This window comes from Lepidothrix coronata, unplaced genomic scaffold (assembly GCF_001604755.1).
Source record: "Lepidothrix coronata isolate B3197 unplaced genomic scaffold, Lepidothrix_coronata-1.0 Scaffold138, whole genome shotgun sequence".
Taxonomy (NCBI): Eukaryota; Metazoa; Chordata; class Aves; order Passeriformes; family Pipridae; genus Lepidothrix; species Lepidothrix coronata.
Genome location: NW_016690318.1, coordinates 2,337,005 through 2,350,514, shown reverse-complemented (window position 1 = coordinate 2,350,514; position 13,510 = coordinate 2,337,005). Strand labels below are relative to the sequence as shown.

Here is a 13,510-nt window from a genome sequence, read left to right as displayed (position 1 = left end):
TATGCACTTTGGTGTTTCTTGTAAAAACATCAATTAAAAGAATCTGAACAAAATACTCTTTAATGTTAGTATCCTGTGTTTTATTTGTGGCAAGATGGAGAAATATTGCAGGTCAAAGTTTGCATCTATTTTTCCAAATTTTTTTTTCATTTTATATCAGATTACAGGCCTTCCAAACTAGTAGGTAGATAAATTTTCCTACTTAAGTCAAGGTTGTAGAAAAACTTTGAGTTAAAAACAAAAATTAATTACATTGGAAGTATGAAATAATTAGACAAATACTTATGATTTTGTAGAGGAAATTACAACGTTTTTGTTTGGGAAAGTATTGAACCTATATTATAAGTATTTTTAACTATTTATCGTAACTATTTGTGTAGAATATATGTAGTCCAACAGAAGTGATTTTTCTATTGTTGTATTCTCTAAGTAGAAGCTAAGTCATGCATGCTTTTTCATAGAGGCATTCGTGATTTTTGAGCAATATATTTTCTTTATTTTTGTAGTTGTTTCTTGTTTAATTCTAGCTATTTGAATTTCATATTTCTTAGGCTCAATCTTAGGGTTTCTTACTAAATATTAATCTTTATAAATAGTAATTTTATTGGTTAAAAATAAAATGCCTTTCTTGTTTAAGGCATACAACTTTTTTCTTAAACAAGATCCTGCTAGGTGTTCTTCAAATTCAGGTTTGAAGAAGACTAAATCAATGAACTTCAGAGGCCCAATTGTATCAGGTTCAGTGATATTAATAGATAAATATGGAAAAGTTTGCTGTAGATCATCTTATAATCGATCTGTAGTTTTATAAGAAATTTTCTAAAGAAGGACTATTCATTTGGCACATTTCACATCACTAAAATCCAGTTATGGATGCTAAAAAAAGATAGGCAAAGTCTACCTTAATATTTCACCTTACTTTTATATGTGAATATCCGATATCAATACTTAGATTTGATTTTCCTTTTGATTTTCTTTACCCTTAAATATGGGTATTCGTGTATTTGAGAACCAGTTTCTGCTTGAAGTTCTCCTCCCCAATTCTGTCTATATGGATGAACAAAAAGGGGAAGGTGACTGTCATAGTTCCAAGCAGCACCTTTTTAGAAGGTCAGAATTATTAAATTCATTCTAAATAATGTAGTTTTTCTGTTCATGCTTTTTATTGACAGTCTTTGTTTCTTAAAGAACCTTCATTGCTTTTTTTTTTATTTAAACAGAAAAGTAGCAAAGAAACAGATGTGTCCCATATAAAATATGCAATAAATCTTGTCTCACAAATTCTTTGCTCTGAACTTTCTGACAGAAACTGTCAAATATCCACTTTAATTCTAGTATAAAATGTTCACTTTGTGTCATGGCGCCAACCACCATATGCTGAAATAAAGTCAGTAACCAGCAATAAAAAAAGGCAACATACACACCTTTGAAACAGTACAAGCAATCAACAGTGAGAAAGGTCTATATAAATCTATGGAGAATTAATCTCAGCTTTGCCACTATCCTGCTGGGCATTTACAATGAGACTTTGCTCCCGACCACCAGAATTGGCTTACTTTGCAGGAGGAGCGTATCCTAATGAGGGGAAAATGTAGGTAAAACAAAGCAGCAGCTTTTAACCCCCCACCCCCATGCTTTGGATCACCTAGAAGAGCTTATCCTAGTGAGTTCAACCTTTGGGGCCACTACACATCGAGCATTGCTGTACTTTAGCTGATCATGTGAAACCAATCTTGACTGAGCTCAATCAGCAGAAATTACTTGAGCTTCATAAATCACTGTTATCATTCCACAGGAGGAGGTATTGCTATGGATTTTTTCTCCTAAAATTTTTCAGGCCACAAATTTCACAAGCTTTTCTGAAATTATTTTAATTATATTTGTATAATTATTCTTTATCTGCCAGCTTGTCCGTTGGTTCACCATCAAATTAATTTTTTAAAATACTATTCTTTTGGTTTTGAGACCTCCTGCTTCTTATTGGTTTTTAATAATTATTCAACTATTTAAAAATATTGTCCTTGGTATAAAAGCATGTCAATCCTTAAAGTTTCTACTTCTGCTTACAAAAGGAGATTTTAGTTACAGATAATCTAGTTTTCCCGGACACAGAACTGATTTAACCTTATTATGTTTGAAAGGATTAGAATTAATTTTTCAGTTCCATAAACTGTTTAGATACATTTAGTCAAAGATTAATCTTGGAATTAGACCACAATGTTATAGGAGTTTATTAGTAAGAAAGTAGAATTAGAATATATTTCTGTAGTGTTGAAGTACTAGTAGGCTTTAAAAAATATTTATTATGTGGAACACTGGGTGTGGGAGAGTGAGGGATTAATGGCTTGATTACATTTTAACAGAATGCAGTTTCAAATAATTTAATTGGAATAAATTGAAAAATGTAATGCTAAGTCTTGTTTTGTAATTAGTACCTCCAGAACACAGGAAAGTAAGCCTAATGTTAGTCCTGATTTTGATGAAAAAATTAACATTTTGTATGGAAGCCAATTGAAAAATAGCTTTAATTTAAAAATCTGCTCTCACAAAATACAATAAAATCGTACTAAGAAAAATATATTTTAAGAAATTTAGGACTTTATGAAAAATAACTTTTTTTTCTTCATAGTTAGTTTTAATGTTCTCTAAAATAACCTTCAACACTTTTTCTGGCACATTTATAGACAGCATTATCACTTCTAAAAGAAAACATGATTTCCTAGGTTGTTTTATTACCTCTGATAATAAACACTTTCTTGAATGTGTTGCTTGAGCATGTTCTGCCGGTGTTGTGTCTCTCTGTGTGTGTACAAATGTCTACAATTTGTTATGGTTTTGTAACATTAAAAATGCTAAATCTGATATTTCACAATTTCTGTATGGTAAATATTAATTAATTAGTCCTTGACCCATACCTAAGATACAGGTTGACAACTTACATTCCTTGTAACTTGTGGGAAGCTTGCTTGTTAAGCAGCTTTCCAAGACTGCACACTCTTTGTACTATAGAATCATTTGTACATTTTCATCATTGGATTGGGTTTTTAGTTGAAAAAAAAAAATTTGCACCACTGCAGAGGAAAGTAAACTGTTTCAGGGAAGGATGATTAAGACCTCATGGCAGCAAGGGTTCTGAAGACTATTTTGAAAGGATTTAAGATGTCTATACCAGTATTTAAACCATCTAAAAAAAAGTTGTGTAGCCAAATTCCATGTTAAAATGTGCTGTTTTCTAATTTAATGACTAGGTGAAAGAAAATAAGGCTTATGTGATTACACAGTCTGTTGATTGTTCCCCTGCTAATAATTTTTAATGCATTGGCCAATTTTGACCAAATGTGACAGGGTTAGAGATCCTAAGATATAAAGCTCTTAAAATCTCAATAAAAATATGTGGCTAAATAGACAAGAGTGACCCTATTAGCCTTCCAGGGAGAGAAAGGCTGTATCAGGAACTCAACCCTTAATTAAACATTAATTAATCCATCTGGGAACCAACTCTGAAATACAGATCTACAGTAGACCAAGTTTTATTGATTCCATTGCTCCCAGACCTTCTTTTTTATCTGATAGCATAGAAGAAAGATCTCTGCAGGGGCATGGGATTATGTGTTTTGGGGATTTTTTGCCTTCTAGTATACTGTAATAGAAAACTATGTTAGTCATACAATCAGATATTTACATATAATTTCCAGGGTGTCTGTTGAATTCCCTGAATTCATAAAGCCTACCAATTAGAAGTTAGTAACTAGCTAAAAACAGTTTAACAAGTAATACATATTATAAAGTTACTAGGAAGCTGTATATAGAACACTTAAGCTTTCTAATGTTTCTGAAATATAAAACATTTCTAAGACAAAAAAGCTCCTGCATGAGAATAATGGACTGTAGCCAAATGAAGTAATTTGCAGTCATATGGTTTTTTCAGATTTGAAATTTAATACAGTACAACAAAACCCAAAATGAAACAGAAAATGTTTTCTTCTGTATGTATTCTCTCGCTTACTATGTTTGTACAGGAAGTCTTCTAAGTAATATAAGAATTCCTTTGTTCAAAAAAAAATTAAAAGTAATATTACATCTCAAAATATAGGGTTGTATTAAAAGTAACTCATATGAGAATGTAGAAATAGGAGAAAATTAAGTTTTTATGTACAGTTCTAGACAGATGTTTCTTGAATATGTCTCTTCTTAGATCAGGATACACAACTCCTCTAGGATTTTTGAAACATCATAATTGGCAAAAAACTTCAGACTATTCATTTTGTGATTTTACATTCTTTTGCATTCATATGAGTATTTTCATGAGTACTTGTTTATTTGCACTTGAAATTTGTTAATTTGTTTAAAAGATGCTATTAATTTTATTTCCATTCCTTTAAAATTCACATTTCAAGAAAGCAGATTCTGGCAGTGTCAGGTATTGAAATGTATTTCATGCATATCATACAGATTATTCATTTATAACATTTACAATGAATTCCCTTCATGGCCTTTTATGCAGAGCCCTGTGTTTTTCTAGACAGTCAGATAACAGTAAGAATAAAGAAATTAAATGGATGTTGGTGATTATTATGAACACTTCATATGAATTGCTAGTTACATGCTGTTGGCATTGCTATCATCAATGAAACAATAAAGCCTCAATGCATTGAAAATTACAGATTGTTTCTTCTACTTTGCATAGTGCCTGATTAAACAGAGTTATTAAAAAGTTTCCCTTGCATGAAAATTGTACTTGAGAGTGGAGATGCATTTAGTGTACTTTTAGCCATAAAGTGTTCTGGGTTCAGCTTCTGATACCCAAATATAGCATCAGTGATAATATCCAAGAGATTTGGATCTCTGTTATCAAATGGTGGTATGTCTTCATGCTTTAAAAAGAGTGAGAAAATAAGGTCTGTTGTTGTTTGTTCTCCTTACTTGGCAAAGTCATAGAATGTGACTTTTGTCACTTTGGAAAATGATAACCCAGCTGAACCTCTCTGTAGATATACTCTTCTTCCTCAGCCCTTGATTAGGGGATTAGTATGTTTCTAGGATGAGTTTCATGTTTTGACTACCTTTCAACATGCCTACCTAAGAGGTTTTAGTCTTGACTAGTAAGGAATGTGGGCTCTCTAGAAGTGTCCTAATAACCTTTTGTCACTGTTTTAGCAGTCTCTGTCCAAGCTTTGAAAAGTTACAAAAGGAATGTCATTAGGGGTTTTCTTTTGGTTCGTTGTTGGTTGGTTTTGTCTATGTTTTATCCTAGATTCTATCTTAATCTTAACTGGTCGGTTGGAAGACATGAGTCAGAAAAGACATATTTCCTTCCTCGAGGCAAAAACAAAAAAATCAAATACCTTGGTTTAGGGTTTTTCCCATGCAGAAAACTCTATAATTTACCTGTCTCTAAAAGTTCATGAAGCATGTACTCAACCTTGGAATATAAGCTAAGAGTTCCAATGTCTCCATCCTGCCTGCTACTTGTCTAGGTTTTCTTGTAATTTTGAAGATTATCATTGCTCCAAAATGCTTAGAAAATTTATAAAACTTTATGCATCAGATCTTTCAATTCTGAAAATAATAAGGTACTGAAAAATAAAAAAAAAAAAGCTGTGCCTTGGACACGCCCCCCACAAAAAACTGCAATGGATACAACTAGATCAGTACACTTGTGTGAATTATCCTTCTTATATGCATTCCTATATTTAAGGTCAGAGAGAAATACCAGGAAGTTTATACATTTAAGGTCAGAGAGAAATACCAGGAAGTTTATCCATTTAAGGTCAGAGAGAAATACCAGGAAGTTTATCCATCAGAATCAATGAGTATTCTCACTAGAGGAACAGAAGTAGCAGATTTTTGTGCAGTTGGGAGTACCCAAGAAACAGTTTTTCTTTCTTCATTTTCCCCTCTTAGTGCATCATCATTCTGTGCTTGCCTCTGTTACTTACCGACCTTCTCCAATTTTCAGTCTATGCTGGTGTCCACTTTTTTCTTTCCTTCATTCTTTAGGGAACTATTACATAGTATCCTGATGCATGAAGAGGTATTCATTTTGTTGTAACTGGAAGCTGCTGTGCATATATTAGACCTGTTAAAAATAAATATTTTCTGGTAATGTCTCATTTTCAATATAGTGTTTCACATGCTGTTCCATCCTCAGCAAGTAGAATATGTAGAAGAAATAAGCTGGGGGATTTTTTTACCATTTTACCATTTCACTTTTAAAACTGTTACAGGGTCATGAATCTTCAAATGCTCGCTTCTGCATTTCAGTAGAAGGAAGTCTTAGAAACATCTTAGATTCATAAGGCAAATTCATAAGATCATAGTCCTTTTTTTGCTTATTCTCTGAGCTAGATACAGACAGCAAGATGAGTAAGACTCGTGGCTGGTCTTCAGATTCTTCAGCTGTATTACAAATAACTTCTTACAGCAAATTAGAACTGTATATTTTGTAAATACCTGTTTTTCTTTCAAAGCTCTTTTCTGTAGAAAGACACAGCAGTTCTTAGTTGATCCTGACTTTCATGTCTGTATTCAAAGATGTTATATTGACTAAGATTGTCCGCTTCTTGTAGGACAGGATCTGATACTTCATTCAGGATATGGACTAATCCAACAGTAGAGCTTATTAAGAACTTGCATTTAGATGCAAGACTAGACAGCAAACTTTACATTTGACAATTTCCTTTCATCTTCAAAACTGGTCAAGACTAATGACTTGAAGACCAGACAGGAGGGTATCTCCATACCAAATGGAGCTAAGTAATTTGTTAAGAAAATGAATTGGCAACTCTATATAACAAATAGTAAGTATTTGTTGGGGAAGTAATTTTGAAGGACCCCTATATAATCAGTATGCATGTAAGGTAGAACATCTGTGGTTACATCATGAGATGTGTTGGTGCGGTAGGATTGGCTCAGCAGTGTGTTTGCAGTACAGATTTAAACTCTGAGTTAGATTTACTGTGAGGTGAACATCTCCACCTCTTGTTTCAAAGCTGTCTGAAGGCTCAAATGTTATTTCGGTCCCTTTGTCCCTATTAAGTATTGGAGTGTATTTACTGTTGAGCTTCCTGTTTAGTTTCCTCCTAATGGAAATCAGTTTACAAGCACCAGAACTTATCTGCAAACCAAATCAATGCTCAATAAATGGGGACAGTGAGGAAATTTGCTTCGAAAGCATCATAATTAAAAAGCTTATGCCAATCGTCACTGTATTTCAGTGTTCACTGCAGTCATAATTTTCTCTAATACAAGATAGAATGTGATAGGAAATGTCCATTTCAAAACAAACAATATTTGCTGCACATAGTTAGGCTATAGTACTCCTGCCACAGCAAGTTTTTGGAAGCTAAAAAGCTTCTAAAAGCTTAGGCAGAGAATGAGCAAGTTCTTAGGAGGGAATCCATTGAGATTACACTAAAATGGCATCCAGTGCAGGAAACATTTTGTATGACCTACAGAATCTCAGAGGCAGAGAACACTCAGGGGAAGGATTGTGTGTTTGTCCTGGCCCATAAATCTAACTGAGCACCTGCTTCAGTGCCTGCCAGGGTCAGGATATTAGGTTGGATAAATCCCTGTGCCAGTCTGATATGGCTGTTAATATATTCTTAACTTTAGGAAATTGAGGAAACTGAAATCAACCATGTGGCCTAATGGTGAAAGAATTACGTGATCCCACTTCTGCAAAAAGCAAATTCTGTGCAAGCAAGTGTGGTGTTGCCAGAGAAATAAAAAGAAATAAGTTTTTTCATTTATGTAATTCATTTTAATTGCCTTCAGTAATTCCACAAATTTAGATAAGGACTGATATCTTGATTATGGGTCTTTGAGGACTCCTGAGGAAAATACAGTGTTTCATGGAAACATTTGCTGACAGCATGGATTGTGTTAGTTATTGCAGTTGTGGAGAGGGAGAAAAAAAGCAGGATATTACAAATTCTGAGTGGAAAATCAGTTATAAATTTTATGGAAGATTAAGGAATTGCTCTGGTTTCTTGTCCTACAGATTATGTAATATTTATAACTCCTATTTACATATAATTTGTTATATAGAGTTGCCAATTCATTTTCTTAACAAATCTCAACATCTGAATTTCCAATAAATGCTTTTAAACAATTCCTAGGTGGACATTTTTACAGTTAAAAATAAGAAAAATACTGTTTGTCAGATAATAAAATATTTTCTTCCTTCCTCTTTTCCCTCTTATTGGTACATAAACACACACACTGTTATATTAATGTAAACGTTGTGTGTTCCTTCCTAAAAGCCACATAGGTTTTTTTTTTTACTTTCTCTAACAAATTAAAATTTCTTTCTGCTATCATTCTTTATTCTGTTCTTACAAGATCAAAAGACAGTAGGTCAGGTCTTGCCACCTAACTATATACGTATGAGCACGTTGTCCTTGTTAGTTACTGTGTTTTGTGTGCAGGGACCTGAAGATATTCAATTTCTCTTGTAGCTGGGAATGTAGTTATGTTGATAAATTTGCCCTACTGAATTTTTCATCTCCTTGACAAGCAGAAAGAAATTATTAATGTAATAATGAAGTGTAGAATTTTATACACAGTTCAGCTTATGCAGTTATTTTTTATCATTATGAATCATTAGAATTCCAACCTATGTTTTCTGCTTTTAATGATATAAAATGAAAGGCCTGTCAGATAATGAATTAAGTTTAGTAGGTTAACTTTAGCTGAATTTTCAGGAGATTGAGATGAATGCAAACAAATCGGAACTGTCCTATCTATTTCAATTGCAGCTGTCTTGCCACCAAGGTTTGAGGTGGAAAATCTAATGTTATAGAATTAATTGCTTTCCTTGCAAAGGTCACACAACATTGTTTCTGGCTATTGCCATACTGAAATAATCTGAGTATCTCCAACAGATTTGCCCAACATAGGGAAGCATATGAATTGAAATCAATTTGTTTTGTTAACAGCAAATGGGCTGAAGTAATCCATTTTTTAGTTTTATTTTTTTTTTAACTGTCATAGTACAAACCTCTTTGTCAGTAGCCTTATAATGAAATAGAGTCATTCGGGATGTCCTTGTCTGTGAACTCCAGTTTGTAGCTGTATTTCAACCAGCCACTCCTATAGACTGAGCAGTAAAAAGATACACTTCTTTATCTTTGTATATAGAAGTGTCTGAATTCTGTTTATATTGAGATTAGCACTTACAGAATTATTCTAATGTGGATTAGTAACAACTTTTCCACGATAGTATTGTGTTATATATGTAGTATTTTACTGCAGCTGAAGTTGCTCCACTGTATTAAGAAGACTTGATCAACAAAAACTAGTGCTTTTGCTTTGAGTATCCAGCTCAGGAAACATTTTCAACAGTAGAGAATGCCTGTCTTCTGAAAATCAAATCCTTTTAAGTAGTTCTTTTGAGCATTCTGTAGCAGAGAGACTCAGATTCACTAACCATATTTCATACTCTTGACTGCTTTTTCAAAAAAAGTCATGTGCGTACCATACATTTAAAGTATTTTCACTTTTCAGCTTCCAGAATAAAATGTGGTAGCTATATGAAGCTGTAACTATGTTCAGTACCTGTTCAACTCCAATTGAACTTCCAATTATTTGTCCAATTAAACAGGTTTAAATTTGTAAATTCTGACATACAACAATATAGAAACATACACAACTTAATGATTTTCTTTTTTTTTAAATCTGAAAGTCAGGTTTAATTATTTACTTTATATTAACACTTACCACTATATATTATAATACGGATTTTAAATTATGTATCAAATCCTATACACTTTATTGGTACATTAGAAGCATTCATTAGGTACAGGAAATAATTAAAAATTGAAAATTAGCAAGTGTTTATCACTTTTATTATATCTAGTATAGAAACTATCCAATTTTAAGTGTAAGGGATATTTAATCTCTGGGATCTCTAAAGTGGTAAGGCAGTAATTTATACCTTTAAAATGTTTTTCATTGGCAGCTAAAGAAGAACATAAAAAAGAAGAGAGCAATTTGGAAAATGCCCAGAAATGGTAAGTTTCTTGCTAGTGTTTTCTTACAGTTTATTTTGGTCAAAGATGTTATTTAACTTGGGAATTGTATTAAATAGGAAAAAGGATCTGTACTTCAAAGAAGTAATATGTTTTCTGAAGAACTCTTATGTAGTCTCCCAGGAAAAAGTTCAGTTGAGTTTTTATTCAAACAGTGTACTGTGTTTGAGGTTTTATTTACTATCAGCATTGAACTGAATCAGAGTTTTACAGAATATTGAAATAACTGATTAGCTACTTAATGAGGAAAAATGTACTTCATCACTGAACACATCCATTACATAGTATACAGCATTCAGTTGCCTAAGAAACCAGTGAAATCCTAATGTTTTCATTGTGTGAATATCTGTGCCTTACACACTTGCCAAAGGAGGCAAAATATGGACAAAAGTGATAAAAATTGATTTGTAGATGGAGGGTAAAATATCCAATAAGTTAATATTTCTAATAAATTTTGTTTACCAAATTACAGTTTTGTGAGAGTGAAGGATCTGCCTTTGCTATGGACCTGCTATAAATAAACTGGGGTAAATTAATTTTTAACTTCTTATCAATATTTTTTTCTTCGTGGTCACTAAAGACGGATTTGTGGTAATCTGGATTTTAATTTTACTTTTGTCAGCCCAAAGTCAGTCCACCTGAGACACCTAGGTTAGTTTTCCTAGGAAGACAGGAAAAGGAAGATAGGCACCTCCCAAATGCAGTTCAAGTCTTAGGTGGACTATTTCCATTTGCTTGCCTAAATTGGCTGAACGAGTGGCTGACATCAGCTGGGTCTTTACCTCCTAATTTCAAGGGTGGCCGACAGGCTCTACTTAGCTACAAACCTACCTTTTTTGGCACAGGGCTCTTTCATATTCTACCTGCTTTGTAGCCTTTCTTGAGTCAAGTAGACTCTCCAAGGTATGGAGCTGCACTTAATTTGCAATGGACTTAGGGAATTAGTTGTCTGACACAGAGTTTCTGTTTTTTAATTGCTAATTGAATACTCAATATTTTAAATTACTGCTTTTGAAAGGTAGAAAGCAGCCCAGGAAGCCAGGTTAAGCTGAGTGAAAGCAAAGCAGTACTGCTGGGGGAAGGGCTGAAGAAGAAACACGAAGAGAGGATGAGAAGTGTCAGCATGAAGGCAGAGTGAGAGACAATGTGCAGGAATTCAGAATCCCACCTCTGTGTGCACCAACTGGGGTGGAGAGGGGTTCTATTAGGAAGAAGAGAATGATGTTACTGGGGCTGCTGTTAAATGAAGCAAACCTGAGAAGAGTTTATGGTCTTGCTGTTCCTAGCTCAGCTATCCCAGTCGAGGGCTATGAACATCTGAGCAGTATTTGACACAAGTGAATGCAATGAAAATTAGATTGTCCAGTAGACATAAATGTTTTTAGCCATGTAATTATGACTAAGGTGTTTTAGTATTTTTAGGGTTTGAAATACCAAAATGGTTTACACAGATATTTAAAGCTGTATTAGTTTTATTTATTTATTTTTCTCCTCACAGTGTCACTATGAGACTCTTCAACTCTGAATATTATGGCTCATACATACTTATGTCACTGTGATTCTTTTACCATGCATCATCGATTAACTTGAATTATAATTACATGTCTCATACAAAACCTGTGTAAGAAATGTAAAAGGTTAAGGTTATCACATATGGGGATTAAAAAAACTATTATATTAATAGCTCACCTTGAACAATATGAGATACTCTTCAACATGGTCTAGAATCTCTTTCTATCTTTAAAGAATAAAAAAACCCTAAACAAACCAGAGCGTATTGGCTCATGTGGCTAAAATAAAAGTTTCTTTACTTTTTGAAGCAGCTGGAGTATATATTCTTTTATTTTGGGGGGATAACTTCTCTATTTTTTGATCCTTACTTTATATTCTTCAAGCCTAGCTAAAAAGCTTTAACATCAATCTAAGTCAAAAAATCTTGGCCCTAACCTTTACAATTTCATTTGAAAACATATGCAGACTATGCAAATATAAATTAAAAAAGAAATATTTGCTGAAGCTCTATCTGTTGTTCAGGTAGCATCTGTTGAATAGTTGGGGACTCACTACAGGTCTTTAAAGTGCCTCTTATTTATTTTACTTTCAAGATTTACACTTCCCATGTTCTAGATTTAGGACCTATTATCAACTCTAAAGAAGAATTTTACTTTCTTTTGATTAAATAAAGTTATTACTTCAAGAAAAACTAGTAGTTTTTAAATATGTTGCTAACTTTATAGCACTTTTAATAAGTATCACCAAATCTTTCAGGATTCTTATGCCTACTTTGCAGAGAAAAGTGGTTCAACTTTTACAGTAGTGAACATACTTCTATTTATATCAGTACCTAGCCACGTGGATCATTCCATTTTATCTATACAAAGCAGTACCATAAAGGTTAAAAATGCACAGTCAGTTAAAATGCTCTTGGAAATACCATCTCTAATAAGAGACTACTTTGGAAATATCCAGCTGTATAGCAATTCAGTAGCCACATTGTAAAAGAAATAAAAAACCATTAAAATATTGACAGTGTCTTTTTTTGTAAAATTAATCATTTGTTTATTGACACATGTGGAAGATGATTTATTTTCAGTAAAAACTTTGCAAACTGACTGTTGACACTGTCTGGGGCTTGTTTGTTGCTACTCACAGTTCTCCCTAAACACTAGATTATTTTTAACCAAGCCTGGAGATTTTTTCCTGACTTGGCATGTGACTCTTCCATAGTCCTTCAATAAACATAAATGGGAGAATAATATCTTGATGGAGTGTTGCAGAATAAAATTAAATAAATAGGTATAGTATAGCATTTCCTGAAATGCAAGAAGTTAAATTTTTTTGCATTATATACCCATGATTTGCCAGTGTGACATATATCTATGATGGCTTGTGCATCTGTAAGTTATCCTCCTGGAAATGAGGTGGGTATTGGAAGATTAGTTATACTTAGCGTAAATTGCTGCTAAAATTTCCAAGGTTATGGGAAGTTACAGTAATTACCAGCTTTGACTACTGTTTCCCCAGTGGACTTAAGTGTTGATAGTTTTTTTTCTTCCCCCTCCCTTGTAGCTTTGAAGAAACAGTGGAATACTTTGGGATAAAGCCAAAGCCTGGCGAGAAGGAGATCACACCAAACTACGTTTTCACGGTGTGGTACGAATTCTGCAGTGACTTCAAGACCATTTGGAAACGAGAGAGCAAAAGCATTTCCAAGGAACGGTAAGGTTCTAATAAAGTCATTAATACCATTTTAGATGTCTGGGAAACTGCTGCTTCTCAAACCCAACAAATTATCCTCCTATATTTCACAGGCGTCATTGTTTTCTTTCTGATCTAATGGACATCAAGGAAAGATTATTCCCTCAGGGTGCATAGGAAAATTCACCAAAGGCATGCTGTCCCCACAAAAAGATAAACACATATAATCTGATAAATTACACTTTTGTAACCCCTTCCAATTACTAGCTAGTAAAATG

The 13,510-nt window shown here is 33.4% G+C and overlaps 1 protein-coding gene across 1 annotated transcript in view; it reads left to right on the top strand.

Moving 5' to 3' along the window:
• FMN1 (formin 1) overlaps positions 1–13,510 on the top strand; it is a 130,359-nt gene that overhangs the window by 105,006 nt on the left and 11,843 nt on the right. The window contains exons 14-15 of the mRNA XM_017827387.1: positions 9,965–10,016; positions 13,104–13,253. Coding sequence (XP_017682876.1) covers positions 9,965–10,016; positions 13,104–13,253 — 202 coding nt within the window. The remainder of the gene's footprint in view (positions 1–9,964; positions 10,017–13,103; positions 13,254–13,510) is intronic.